General features: G+C 43.0%; 1 protein-coding gene across 13 annotated transcripts in view; it reads right to left on the bottom strand.

Annotated features, from left to right (window-relative positions):
- Positions 1-15203, bottom strand: part of CSMD2 (CUB and Sushi multiple domains 2) — a 650869-nt gene that overhangs the window by 52593 nt on the left and 583073 nt on the right. For 11 of the 13 annotated variants that reach the window (XM_045375140.3, XM_045375143.3, XM_045375139.3 and 8 more), the window contains 5 exons: positions 13895-14083; positions 9085-9270; positions 8107-8301; positions 5953-6126; positions 4176-4349 (listed from right to left, as the gene is read on the bottom strand). In XM_045375140.3, the coding sequence (XP_045231075.2) occupies positions 4176-4349; positions 5953-6126; positions 8107-8301; positions 9085-9270; positions 13895-14083 (918 nt within the window). The remainder of the gene's footprint in view (positions 1-4175; positions 4350-5952; positions 6127-8106; positions 8302-9084; positions 9271-13894; positions 14084-15203) is intronic. The other 2 variants (XM_065525404.2, XM_045375155.3) reach the window with 1 other exon arrangement.

The raw sequence follows: 15203 nt of genomic DNA, 5'->3' as shown, positions 1-15203 counted from the left end.
ATCATCATCACAAGACAACAGCAGCAGCAGCAGCAACTGCTGCTTAACATCTGGATCAGGCACTGGTCTAACCATCTTATGTGTATTAATTTATTTAATGCTCCCAGTAGTCTTTGAGGTGCCTGCTTTTTACAGGTGACAAGACTGAGACCTAGTGAGGTACACCGACCTACCTAGCGTTACATAGCCACAGGAGAGCCGGTGGTAGAGCTGAGATGTAAACCCAGGCAATCTGGGTCCACACCTGAGTGCCTAACTACTTCACTCACTGCCTTTGAATATGGTCCAATCTAACATTCAATGTCTTTAGGCCAGGCAGACATTCTCCATCCAGACCCCGACAGTCTATTATTTATTACCTAAATCTCTCTGTATACATTGTGCACCAATTTGCTGAGGGCATCTGCATGTTCTTCTTCTGGGTGAAACTAAATATGTTTTATTTAGACACATCTGAAAGAGTGACTGAATATAGATGAATTATAGATGAATCTTTATTTTTTATTTTATTTATTTATTTATTTTTGAGATGGAGTCTTGCTCTGTCGCCCAGGCTGGAGTGCAGTAGCGCTATCTCGGCTCACTGCAAGCTCCGCCTCCTGGGTTCATGCCATTCTGCTGCCTCAGCCTCCCAAGTAGCTGGGACTACAGGTGTCTACCACCACATGCAGCTAATTTTTCTGTATTTTTTTTTTTAATAGAGATGGGGTTTCACCGTGTTAGCCAGGATGGTCTCAATCTCTGACCTTGTGATCTGCCCACCTTGGTCTCCCAAAGTACTGGGATTACAGGCGTAAGCCACCGCGCCCGGCCTATTTTTTATTATTTTTGGGATGGGGTCTCATTATGTTGCCCAGGCTTGTTTCAAATTCCCGGGCTCAACTGATCCTCCAACCTCAGCCTCCTGAATAGCGGGGACCACAAGCACAAGCTACCATATCCGGCTTGGGTCTTGCTTTCTGTAAACCTTAAGAAGTTATTAAGACTAATTTCATGCACTGTTTTTTGAGAAGTTCTCTTTTTTTTTTTTTTTTTGAGACGGAGTCTGGCTCTGTCACCCAGGCTGGAGTGCAGTGGCGCGATCTCGGCTCACTGCAAGCTCCGCCTCCCGGGTTTACGCCATTCTCCTGCCTCAGCCTCCCAAGTAGCTGGGACTACAGGCGCCCGCCACCTCGCCCGGCTAGTTTTTTGTATTTTTTAGTAGAGACGGGGTTTCACCGTGTTAGCCAGGATGGTCTCGATCTCCTGACCTCGTGATCCGCCCGTCTCGGCCTCCCAAAGTGCTGGGATTACAGGCTTGAGCCACCGCGCCCGGCCAAGTTCTCATTATTTTATGGCCCTATCCCATATATAAAAAAACCAAAAGAAGAAAAATTAAAATTAAAAACCTGCCTTACAAAAATTAAGAAGGAAAACTTGCGCTTTACATAAGGGCTCACTTTAGGGAAATTCAAAAAGTGAAGAATTTTCCAAATTACTTCCAGGGAGCTGAGCATAACAATTGTTGCCTAAATCAAAAAAATGCAGATTAACCAGAAGAACAAATAATAGAAAACCCAGGCCTGCAGCCTAACTAGAAGCCAGAGAGTGCTACAAACTTTAAATTATATGTAAGTAGAGAAATACACGCTAAGCCCAGGCAGAGTTACTTCTCATGGTTCTGTTGCAAGCTTTTGTGGAGAGCAAGACTGGATGAGAAAGAGAAGAAAGGAGCAGGTGAAGGGCTTAACACTGATCTAAAATCACCTCCAGAAGGAGAAAATCCATCTTATGTATGAATATATAGAAAACAAATCTTTGCATGTCAATGTATAACCACAGAAAAGGGACATAAAAGTGTGTGTGATTCTCCCCCATTGCTTCTGGAAGAAAAGAAAGTGACATCCTCTGAGTGATAAAGGGAATAAGAAGCAATGATGGGAAAACCTGGGGTTCTGCAAGACAAAAGAAAAACACTCAAACAAAAATGAAGGACACACAACCTCTTCCTTACCACACACAAAGCCTTATATTAAAACAAACAAACAAACAAAAGGCAAATATCCAAGAGAATCAAAACGAGATAAAGAAGTAAAAATGATCAGAGAGGAAGACTTTGTAACACTGACAGAAGAGGGTACTACTAAACCACATTAAAGCCACAAAATGAATAGAAAACATCAACCTAAATGTATAGGAAGCTACTTTAAGAAACAAATAGGAAAGAATTCAAGCATTTCATCTGATGAAAACCTCCTCACCAAAAACAAAACATGTGAAGCATAAGAAAACTGTAGCAGCATTCTAAACTGAACTAAATATTCTCAAATAAGCATCTGGAGATATTTTAAAAAACACCATGAAAATCAGAAAATCAAAAACTAACAAGCACAAATGGACAAAAGGTGGAAGAAAATAAAAGATAACTGATGGTATGCTTTAAAGAGATAGAAGAAAAAGACAAAACCATCTGGGAAATGAAGACTAAATTATAAGAGGTCCAAGAAAGAATATTCTCAAATGATAATTTAATAAGAGTTACTGAAGAAAGTCAGGCAAAAACCAAGGGAATTATAATGAGATAAAGAGGTGAAAATAATGAGAGAGAGGCTGAGAGAGAAGATAGGCAAAGAAGATTCAACATACACATAATCAGAGCTGATGAAGAAGAAAGAAAAATAGTGGGAAACAAAGCAATACCAGTGTTTAAAACCGTAATCCAAGAAAAGTCTTTGGAAATAAAGAAAGACCTGAATCTATATATTCAAAGACCCACAGAATATCTGGGGAAATTGTCTTGGAATAATTAACTCTGAAGCATGTCCTAGTAAAAATACTAGACTTTAGGATGTAGGGAAAAATAATCAGGAACCTCAAAAAATCACCAAATAACCTGCAAGAAAAGTAGAATTAAACTAATATTATAATTCCAAAAGTCAAATACGTAGAAACAGAGAGTAGAATGGTGGTTACCAGGGGTGGAGAAGTGGGGGAAATGGGAAATGGCAAAATTAAGACCAAACATGTCAGTCATATTAATATATGTGAATGAGTTTAACTAACCAACTAAAAGAAAAAGATGGTTAAGTTAGCTCATAAGGCAATTTATGCTGCATACAAGAATCACACCTAAGAGAATCAGAAGGCTAAAATAAATGGTCAAAGGTGTATCAGGCAAAAGAATTAAAGCAGGGGTTGTAAGCCTAATATCAAGCAAAGTACAATTCAAGCTAACAAATATTAAAAGTGACAAAAAAAGTCATCTTTAAAGGCTAAAAACCACAATGTGCAATGGAGATATTAGTTATGAGTATCTATGCACCAAATAACACAGCAACCATCTTTATAGGACAGAAACTACAGGAAGTGCAAGGAAAAATAGAAACACACTAATAATAGAAAACTTTAAGCACATCTCTCAGAATAAAACAGATTGAGTGGGTGAAAAGTAAGAATGTAGAGGACATAGACAACATAATCAATCAGATATATCTCATGAATATATAAATAAAACATGACATCCTAATATCCTTTCTTCTCAAGTGCACATGGGACATTCATAACAATTGACCAACTATTAAGTTAGTAAGTTTTCACAAAGAAAGCTTCAGTAAATTCTGTGAAGTAGAAATATTATATACAATGCCATAAAATTAGAAATGAATAATATAATGAAAACAAAAAGGGCCTTCCACCTAGAAACAAATCCTTCTATTAAAAATTTTCTATGTAAAAGGAGAAATCAATACCAAAATTACAGAATTTCTAATAAATAATAAACATTTATTATTAGACTCTATAGGATACAATTAAAGCAGTGATGAGAGAAAATGTCATAGTCTTAAGCACTTATAGCAATAAAACTCAATAGAAATGAAAGAATGAAACTAAATGAATTAAATTTCCACTCAAAAGCTAGAAAATGAACAAAAATGTAAAACCAAAAGAAATCACAAGGAAGGAAATAATAAAGGTGAAAACAGTGATTAATCACGCAGAGAATGGAAAACATTAAATCAACAATGATTTCAGTTTTGAAAAAAAATTAGCAATTTTATATATATATATAATTATTTTATTTTTATTTTATATTTATATATATATATATAACCCTCTAGCTAATCTAATTAAGAGAGAGGGAGAAAGTCATTTTGAATCTGAGCCCCATGACTAGGGAGAGTGGATGACATACTTACGCACACAGAAAGGGGTCTTGCCCGACCAGTGATGATCCTGCTGGCAGATGCGCACAGACATGCCGATCAGGCGGAAGCCAGCATTGCACTGGTACACCACACTGCCCCGGTAGCTGTAGTTCTCCCCATTGATGTGTCCGTTGACGATGGGCTCAGGAGTCCCACAGTGTCCAGCTTTGATGAGGGATGGGGAAGAGAGTACATCAAAGAGGAGCTTATAGAAAATGGAGTGGAGCTTGGTCTGGGTGGCGAGAGACAGGGAGGGTGGGGAAAAGGACCAACTATCCCGTAACTCCTCACTTTTCCCACCTCTCCCTGAGAGTAGCAATCTAGGGGTGACTTCAGGAACCCTCGACATGACAAAAATAGTGTTGAGGACTTGACACCCCAAATCCCAAGGTTGTATCCCAAATGGCCACTCACTTCTGAGCTTCAGTTTCTGTGTCTACACAGGTGTGTGCAAAATGATCACTGTTACCTCCCTGCCTCCAGGATCATCCCCCTCTTTTTCTTACTAACCAGATACAAAAAAGCCTTCTGTAAAAAACAAACAACCCCCCTCCAAAAACCCAAACTCAAGAGCATCTTTTTTTTTTTTTTTTTTCTTTTTGAGACAGGGTCTTACTCTGTCTCCTAGGCTAGAGTGCAGTGGCTCGATCTTGGCTCACTGCAACCTCCACCTCCTAGGTTCAAGGGATTCTCCTGCCTTAGCCTCCCGAGTAGCTGGGACTACAGGCATGCATCACCACACCTAGAAGTTTTTGTATTTTTAGTAGAAACGGGGTTTCACCGTGATGGCCAGGATGGTCTCAAACTCCTGGCCTCAAGTGATCCACCCGCCTTGGCCTTCCAAAGTGCTGGGATTAAAGGCATGAGCCACCATACCCAGCCCAGGCATCTTGTTTTTCACTGAGCATCTACTGCATGGAGGGCACCACTGTCTACATCAAGGCAATCAAAACCCGGCTGTGTTGAAACAACTATGTAAAAACAGATGGTTTGGCTAAATTCATATTTCCTTCCTTCTCCTTAAGTAGCACCTAGATGAGTTCTTTTTATTATACGGGATTTGGGTAGAGTATATTCCTGGCATTTCCGCCAGCTTCCTTTGGCTCTCTGTGGAAATAACCTGTGACTGCTTTCTTAATGGGCCTGGGACAGTGGCAAGACTGCACTGTTCACCCCAGGACAGACCATCCAATCTATCCTATTAGGTTTATGTGGCTGGGGCCCTCTGTTAGACTCTAGGGGTCCAAGAAAGGCGTGAGAGGAGACAGAACCATAGAACCATGGGTGGATTAGCCATGGAGGAAATGATAACTTTGTCCTTTGGAAACCAGGTTGTTTTATGTTTCTGTCATTTGCTTAGTATATATGTATAGATCTATATGTTGTGTGTAAAATTTGCTAATAGATAATATAAAAGGTATTTTAGGTGTGTTACAGGAATATGTCTACAAGTTTTCAAAAAATGGAGACTAAGGCTTTACTCATTATTCAAAGGCCAATAGGAAGGAATTGCCTTTCTAACCAGAATGAGAACCCCTCAAAGGCTTGTCTCTTTAGATCTGAAGTTCTTCTCATTCTTTTGGGTGGCCCGGGATAAGCTATTCCAGGGTTTTAGTCATGCCTAATGCCCAATAGTTGGTGTTTGCATTAAGCATTTTATGTCAGTAGGTGAAATAATACTGTTCAAAGACTGGATCCCAGCTTTGGAAAGATCTAATCTATCTCGTGGAGAAAAACTGGGCAGGATAGGCCTGGAGAGGCCACTTACCAAGGCAGCGGACTTCAGAGCCACTCCAGAGCCCATTGGCCATGCACTCACGCACCCTGGAGCCCACCAGCGTGTATCCGGAATTGCAGGAGAAGATGGCTGTTGCCCCGTAGACAGACAGTGTTCCGATGCGGTGGCCATTGGGGGGAACCGGGAGCTCTCCACAGGAGATGACTAAAAGGATCACAAGATGCTCAGTAAGCCAGCCCCAAGAGGAGGGACATGGCTGCTTCTGCTTAGCAAAAACCGTGACAAAAATAAGACCTGTTCAAACTTACTCTGCTGGAATTTCTGACCAGAATATGGGTTGTGATGCTGACTTGTTTGATGTGGCACCTCAACTGGAGGTGTCTCCAGAAGCCCCCTAAGGCTGTTTAAAATGCCTGGTTCCACTGCAGGTGCCTGACTCACCAGCTTTGGAGACAAGGCCCTGGCCTGTGTAATTTTTTAATCCTCCTCAGGTGGCTGAGATTAGGTTAGGAAGAGATGGCGATTCTGTGGTATGCTCCTTAGTGCCCTGGGCAGACATTGCTAACCAATTTCCTTGCCCTTCTTTTCTGAGCCCAGCAGCAGCCTCACACTCTTTGTCAACAGAGCACTGCTGAGAGCCTCTGGCTGAGGTATGAGGTGAGACCTAATTGCCAAGGCTGCACTGAAATGTGAGTGACTGCATTGTAGTGAGGCTGTCAAACGTTTGGGACTACTCTGCCACACATGTGGTTACATCCCACTGTGTGGTCTGCACCACAGCGTGTAAAGACAACAGTGTCTTGAATCACAGACATTGGCTTTTTTTGTTTTTTTTTGAAATGGAGTCTTGTACTGTAGTCCAGGCAGTGGCACAGTCTCGGCTCCCTGCAACATCTGCCTCCTAGGTTCAAACAATTCTTTTGCCTCAGCCTCCCAAGTAGCTGGGATTACAGGTGGGCACCACCATGCTGGCTAATTTTTTTTTTTTTTTTTTTTTAGTAGAGACAGGGTTTCACCATGCCAGTCAGGCTGGTCTCAAACTCCTGACCTCAAGTGATCCACCCACTTCAGCCTCTCAAATGCTGGGATCTATGCCCAACCTGGATCACAGGCATTGGAAGATACCATTCCTCCTTCCTCTCAGTCTCAAACTCCCACTTCTCACTGACCACTTCCTTCTACCTCTTTATAATCACTTGCTTCCTCTATGACATCTGCATTGGTCACATATGAGCATGTCCCTGTTGTAGTGCATGCTGCGGTGAGCCACTCAGAGCCCCTTTTAGGACTGAGGGACTTATTTCCCCAGCTGCTGGCAAACAACCCTTGGCTGGCAGCCCTTTTCAGATTGCTGTGGTTGAAGAGTCCACCCACCTAGGAAGGTCATGTCCCTTTCCTAGGCCAGCCTGCATCCAGTGGCTGGTCAGTGTGGCAGTATAACAGTTCCCTTGCTCCAACTTGTAACAATTCTGAGGGGTCATCCCAGCTGCAGAGCTCCCGGGGGGGGGGGGTGAGCTGAGGCTTTCATGAATACTGCATCAGAGCTCAATTCTCCTTCTGCCCAGTCCTGCTTCCTTCCCTCCTTTCCTTTCCCTTCTGTAGGTGGTGTTCTCAAGAGCACCCCCTAATAAGCCTGTCTCAGAGTGTCTTCCCATAGATTCTGACCTTTGAAACTGTATTAAAGGACCGAAGAAAAACAACTGACAATGGAGAAGGCAGGCAGGTTTAGGTGACCAGTCTCCTGTGTTACCCTCATTCCTCCTATATACACTCCCATTTGAGGTCTTATCACACCACATTATCATTGCTTCTTTATGTGTCTGCCTCTCCGGTAGAGTATAAAGTCCATGTGGGCAGAAACCAAAACCTTTTATCTTCATACCTCTACAGTGTCTGGCATATAGTAAGAGCCTAATGAATATTAAAGAAATGAATTAGTGGATGCTCATCTGGAGAAAGGCAGCTTTTGATAAGATGAGAAGATGCTAAGAAATACTTCCATAAAGGAGTAAAGGAGTAAGCATTTTCCCAGCTCCTGATTCTACTAGATGAGAGTCTAAAAAGCAGTACACTGCAATCCCTGGTGATACCCCCTTTTCCCCCACCCCAGTTCACCTCATGCATGAGACAGCTTAGGTAGGAGGGACTCTGCCAAACTTGCCCACCCTCTCTTCCTGGGCTTACTTCGGCAGGTGGGCGTAGAGTCCCCGAGACTCCATTTGCCATTGGCCTGACAGCGGATGACCCTTTGGCCAGTATAGTAGTAGCCAGGGTCACAGATGAGCATCAGCTGAGCCTGGAACTGATACTGTGTCTCAAAGATAAGCCTCCATCGGCCATGCTCCACGCTGATGCTACTGACATCAGGACAGGTCACAGCTGGGGGAAATGAGGAACAAAGAGGAGGATTAATTACTTGATTAATTGTGGAAGACCTTGCAAGACCCCAGATCAAGGGACTTGGAGACCTTAATGCAATAATGAAGAATCCAGGAATCTTCAGTTCTCAGGCAGGTTTGGTAAATGAACAGAGTGGGTTGAGTGGGGGATGTGGCTAACTGGGAAGTACAGTTCTGCCAAAAAATTAAAAATTAAAAAACAGAAATAGTACTCAGTCATGGTTGATTATTGAATGTTCGAGTTACATTTGGTTAGATTTTCATTTTTCAAGAGAAGACAGAAATCTGGATTTTAATGAAAATTTCTTGATTTTAAAAGATCGTGGAGTAATTCAAAATCTGTTTAAAAGCACTGTGTAGGCCAAAAAACCAAACAAAACAAAAACCTCTGTCTTTGGACCAGACATAGCTGAGGAGGTCACCATTTTGTGATCTGGCCTAAAAGTTGTTGTTTTAGAGCTTTGGAATTAAGGGACACTCATGCAAACTTTCTGACAGGTTTTCCATCTAAAAGGGAGTGGACCAGGCCATTCCTAAGTTCCATGGTGGTTTGTGGAAACATCTTAGGGCACAATGGTCATCAATGCTGAGAGCAGTTTCAGCAACTGCCTCCTCTTCTGAAATCCCCCAGCCTCCATGCCCATGTTTTTTTTTTTTTTTTCTTTTTCCTCATTATTGTGCTTTTAGCTTGCTCCTTGTAGGAATCTTTCCAGCTGCCCATCTAGCCCTTCCTTACACCCGCCTCCATTGCCCAAGGACTCACGGATACACTGTGGGGGGACATTGTGGTTGCTCCATAGGCCTGTGTCCAGACACTCTGCAGCGGCCTCAGCGCCTGCCTGGAGGTGGTAGCCTTCACTGCAGCTGTACACGGCTTTGGTTCCCACTGTGTACTCCTTGCCAAACACCAGTCCATTCTTGGGGGCCTCAGGAAGCCCACAGGAAAGAGCTAGCAAAAGGAAAACAATGTCATGAGCATTTCTGGTTTAAGATGGTATTCTAAAAAACTATTTTTATCCTTCCTCCCCTCTCAAGGTCCCAATAAAACTGTAGTAAAAACTAATAAAAAGGTAAAGTCTCATAATAAAAAAGAAAATGGGAGGATCATCATCAGAGGAGTGGTTTTTTTTTTTTGTTGTTGTTGTTTTGTTCATTTGTTTGGAAGAAAGGAATAAAGATAGAAGCGCAAAGAAGCTGTAGCTCAAAATATATGGGAGGGAGCCTCAGGGTGAAACCAGTTCTCCGCCATCTGTTCCCACAAACATGGTGTAGAGACATTCAAGTATTTACTCTCCAAACAAAAGAGAGAATTTTCTTTTCCACTGAAGGGGAACTCCCTTAGAATGAATTAGGGCTGCTATGGTGGGAGTTGGCATCCCCGAGGAAAGCTCTTTTAATTATAGGATTTATGGTCTTTTGGCCTAAAGGCTGTCCCATTGCCTACTCAGGTCTGCCACATACTCAACTCAACTTCTCATTGATAGGAGAGACTTAGTGGACCAAGATATCTGTATATAAAAACAACAAAGGTAATCCACATCTCCTATCTGAAAAAATCAACCTGGCCCTTATTTTTAAAATACAATCAAGGATCATACATATGAAGAAAATCAGCAGTGTGAACAAGACAAACCAAGATAAGGTTTAAAATAAACGTCCCCTTAGGAAACAGAGTTAATTCAGGAAACGGAAGATATGTAATCTTTAAACTTTTGATCAGTAGTATCCTGATAAAGTCAAGGTGACATGTGGTACTCATAAAATAAAATCAGTGTGCTCTGAAGGAAAAAACAAAACAAAACAAAACAAAACAAAAAACAAGGAAAAGTTCTTTGAAATGAAAAATGTGATTGCCCAAATAAGCATTAAAGGATTGGAGATTAAAAGTAAATTTCTCAGAATATATTAAAAAAAGAGACCAAAAATGAGATAAAAGGACTGAAAACACAGAAGATCAATCCTCAATATAGGAGGTCCAGCATCCAACTGTTCAGAGCTCCAAAAAGAGAGATCACAAAAAGTGGAAGGGACGGAATTATCATAGATGAAAATTTCTCAGAGCTGAAGAGAGACACAAGTCTTCAGATGGAAAGGGAGCCAAAGGAATGCAAAAAGAATCACTCATAGATTCACCATCATGGAATTTTGTGTATCTAAGAAGTCCAGAGACACATAGGCATTCCTCCAAGTTCCTAGAAAGAGAGGAAAAAAAGACATAACTGTGAAGGAATGAGAATCAAACTGGCATAAGACTTCCCATCAACAACACTGAGTGTTCAAAGATAATGGAACAAAGCTTTAAACTTCTGAAGAAAATGATTTGTAAACTAGAATTTTACCTAGTCAACTGACCAAGCATGTGTGAAGGCAAAAAGACACTTTCAGACGTGTACAGTCTCAGAAAGTGTACCCCTCATGAACCCTTTCTTAAGAATTTACTTAAGGATATATATACCCCATGAAAAAGAGGGTGAAAACCAAGAAAGGACAAGATATGGGATACAAAAAATGACAGAACTAACTCACAAATACAAAGAAAAGGAATCTCAAAGGGACAACTCAGGGGAGAAATGTCTGCAGCAACATGGCCAGGGTTATTATTTTATAAGGAGTAGGGTCGACATTATGTTTATAGGAGGAATAGGAATTACTTAGGCAAGAGTAGACTGTTTGGTCTTTGAAAGAAAGTAATACTTATAAATCATCCTTGCCCTTTGATAGCTCAGGGGGTATTACAGATGGAAAGATTGATCTACCAAAGTACCCACTACTGCCTCCATCCACTATCCCCTCTGACAACTAGTCTAGAGCTCAGAACTTTTTTGTTCAGAGCCAGAATAAGCTTGGGCAGAGTCCCATTGAGATCGCCTAACAAGATGCTTGATGCTATAACAATTTCCAGAACCAATAGGAGGCATCAGGCTGGGGCTCCATTATGAATGGGGGAGGGTAGACTGTTCAGAGGGAGAGAAGTTGGAATACCAAGATGGAAGAAGGGTCTAGGCGTGGGACTCTCCAGAAGAGGAGGATCAGGAACACAGAAGGAATGAGAAATGAGAGAGTGTTTAAACATGACACTCTTAATGACTAAACAGAAAGGCTGTGAGCTCCTTCAGTGGAACTAGGTTAGCCAAGCTGTCATATCTGATCAACTACGTGCCCAGCTTCCTTGAATCCTTTGGGAAGAAATACTTGGATCTCCACTGGTGTCTTGTATGGAGAGTCAACCCAGGGAGGGCAGTGAAGGAAGTGGGCAGCAGCCACCTCTCACGGTCCCTGGCTTGGCCTTGCTCTTGTAGATAACTAAGGGGACAGAAGATAATACTCCAGCCTGAGATACTAAAAGCCTGTGTCTCATGATCTCCATGCCAAAATGCAGTCCCCCAAACCAGGTGGTAAGAGGGACATTTCCTGTGAGTAGGAGGGGAGGGGATATAATCACAAAGTATTTGAGGCTTGTGGTGGAATGAGATCTCTGAGGGAGAGAGACACGGAGTGAGAGAATGGGCTGGAGAAGGAGAGAGAAGGCATTAGGAGGCATAGAGTCTCTAAAGGAGGAGTGAAAAAATCATGCGTTGGAAGCAGCAGTAGAGAAGTGGAAGAATGCCAGGCCCTTCCTGGCGCAGAATTCTGAGGGAAGTAGGAGGTGGGTGGAGGCGGATTAACACTCCACTTGAAAGGGCCACAGTATATGTGCTCTCAGAGGACAGCCATGGTCTCCATGGAGGGAGGAAGTGAAGACAGCCAGCTGGGTAGGGACAGAGCATGTATGCTTGCTGGCCATGGAACTAGGATTCCAGAGAACGCAGTGGGAGGCTCAGAGGAAGGGCGTCAGTGGGAGGCACAGGGTGGAGACAGGAGAAGACATGCACAGTAGTATGGGGATGGGTCAGCTGAAGCCTGGGGGAGGCCTAATTTTGGGTGGTGATGTAAGGTAACAGAAATGAGAGACTTGGTAGGTTCCAACTGGTGCTCTGGAAAAAAGACTTGTCCGTGTTAATGCAGTCAGAGATGCAGAGACCAAAGCCAAATGCCATTTGCCATTTGTGGACAGCCAGTTCACTGTGACCTTTGCTTAGGAGTAGATTATTAATAGCACATTGTTTTTGTTATTTGAGGAAACACAGGCACAGGCGAGAAGGTTGTGAGGATTAGAGATGAGAGATGTCATTAAAAAGCACTTCACCACTACTGGGAACCAAAGGAAAAATCAAGTAGCAATGCGATTTCCTGTTTTCATCTATGTAGTTGGCAATGTTTTCTTCTTTTTTTAAATGCAGTGCATAACATTGAGACCGTGGGAGAAAAGACAGCTCTTACATGCTGCTATACATGAGGACAAATTTTCAGAAAACAAATTTTCTGCTGCGATACAGCAGTCAGTATCGACAGCTGTCAATTGCATACACAATGATGCAACAATCTCATTTCTGGGAATTTGCTTTAAGGAAATATGTAATATTCATAAAGATGGAATTCTAAGTTTATAGTCACAAAGAATATAGAAATCCAAATGACCAACAACAGAATGATACTTAAATGAATGACAGTTTTCTCATAATGCTGTGCAACTATTGAAAATAATGATGAGGAAGTACAATGTTAACAATAGAGGCCAGGCGCGGTGGCTCACGCCTGTAATCACCGCACTCTGGGAGGCCGAGGCAGGTGGATCACCTGAGGTCAGGAGTTTGAGACCAGCCTGATCAATATAGTGAAACCCCGTCTCTACTAAAAATACAAAAATTAGCCAGGTATGGTGGCGGGTGCTTGTAATCCCAGCTACTCGGGAGGCTGAAACAGGAGAATTGCTTGAACATGGGATGCAGAGATTGCAGTGAGCTGAGATCATGCCACTGGACTCCAGCCTGGGCGACAGAGCAAGATTCCATCTCAAAAAGTAGTATATAGTTAAATATACTTCCTCACCATGATTTTCAATGGTTGCGCAGCATTATGGGAAACAAAATCTGTAAGAGCTTTGTACATGGATGATCCTATTTTTATAATCAATACATAAAAGACAAAAGGAAATGCGCTGAAATGTTAACAGTGGTGATCTCAGGTTTATCATTCATTTTCACTTTTTTCTTTTGCATTATCTACCGTTTTTTTTTTCTTCTTCAGATTTTTAGTTTAAATGTATATGACTTTAAAGGAAAAAACTCATAAATCATAAAAGGTAATGCATGCAAACTGACTGACACATTTCAAGTGTTTGATCAACCACTTGCTCTAGGAACCCGAGTCCAAGCATCCCCTCTGCTGGGAACCCTCCCCAGCTGGCCAGGAGAAAGCAGATCCTCTGGGCTCCCACAACACTGATTATGCTCCTGACACAACACTTCCTTCCTCTGCCACTTTGCATTGATGTGCTCACATACGCATCTCCCCCATGGATCTCAAAACACTGAGATTGCTGTGCGCTACAGATCTTCAGTAAATGCTAGTGGAAAGAATGAAATAATTATCAAAGAGGAAACCCACATTTGGAAATGACTAGTCCTGGGACAAACCCAAGATGTGAGTTGGATCTGAGCTACCTTGTGACCCGCTTTCCACCTGCTTCTCACCTTGACAGAGAGGGATGGCTTCGCTCCACAGGTGGTAGCCCTGGGGGTGCCGGGTACAGATGGCCATGCTGTGTCCCACCAGGCGGTAGCCGGCATTGCAGCCAAAGTGGATGGAGCCCCCGGGCTGGGTGCTGGTCTGGCCCAGGATGAAGCCATGGAGTGGAGCCCTGGGCAGGCTGCAGTAAGGGGCTGAACAACAAGATGAGGTTCAGGGAACTGGTACCAGCAGGAAGACAGACATGGTCTTTTTTTTTTTTGAGACGGAGTCTCGCTCTGTCGCCCAGGCTGGAGTGCAGTGGCCGGGTCTCAGCTCACTGCAAGCTCCGCCTCCCGGGTTCACGCCATTCTCCTGCCTCAGCCTCCGGAGTAGCTGGGACTACAGGCGCCTGCCACCTCGCCCGGCTAGTTTTTTGTATTTTTAGTAGAGACGGGGTTTCACCATGTTAGCCAGGATGGTCTCGATCTCCTGACCTTGTGATCCGCCCGTCTCGGCCTCCCAAAGTGCTGGGATTACAGGCTTGAGCCACCGCGCCCGGCCCAGACATGGTCTTTTATGCAGGCCCCTTTCCCTTTCTTCTTCCCCATCCCCTTGTCTTTGCCATTGCCACATCCTCTGCTACTGAGGAAGGTCTGAATGGTGGATATTGAAAAACACCGAGTCAGGTTGGTAAAGCCGAAACAAAATTTAAAAAACAAAACAAAACAAAACAAAACAAAACAAAAAAACAGCTTCATGAAGCACTGGGTCCCTTTTGCGGTCCAAAGGTAGATCTGGTTGTATGGCTAAGTTCAGGCTCTCAAATCCCTTCAGCTTCCAAACAGACTTAGAAAGTAGAACCCAGTGGGGTTGGTTCCAGAAAGCTGCCGACTGCAGGGGTGTGGACTTTGACCTTAGTCAGGCCTGGGCCCCAGTCCCATTTCTGGTCTGACCAGTTTCTGTAATGTGGGACAAATCATTTCGGCTCTAATTTCCTCACCTGTAAATTGGGACTGGTAATACCTACCTCACAGACTTTTGGTCAGTTTAAACTGTAAATATAGACTGTGTACATAAAGCCCCCAGCACAGCATGGGGCACTCACTGTTCAATGCTCAATAAATGGTCATTGTCCTTCTTCGTGCTGTGTGGGGGAATGCGCTGAGACGGACCTGTGGCAACCCGGGACACACATTTCCCTACAGTGCTCATTTCCCCTCCACATAGGACTTCAGCTTGTTTCATTCATTTATTCAACAAATAGATATCAAGTATCTATTATCTTCCAGGTGTTGGTCTAAGTGCTTGCAATACAACAATGAAGAAAACAGA

Source organism: Macaca fascicularis, chromosome 1 (genome assembly GCF_037993035.2).
Source record: "Macaca fascicularis isolate 582-1 chromosome 1, T2T-MFA8v1.1".
Lineage (NCBI taxonomy): Eukaryota > Metazoa > Chordata > Mammalia > Primates > Cercopithecidae > Macaca > Macaca fascicularis.
This window is presented reverse-complemented; position numbering and strand designations above follow the sequence as displayed.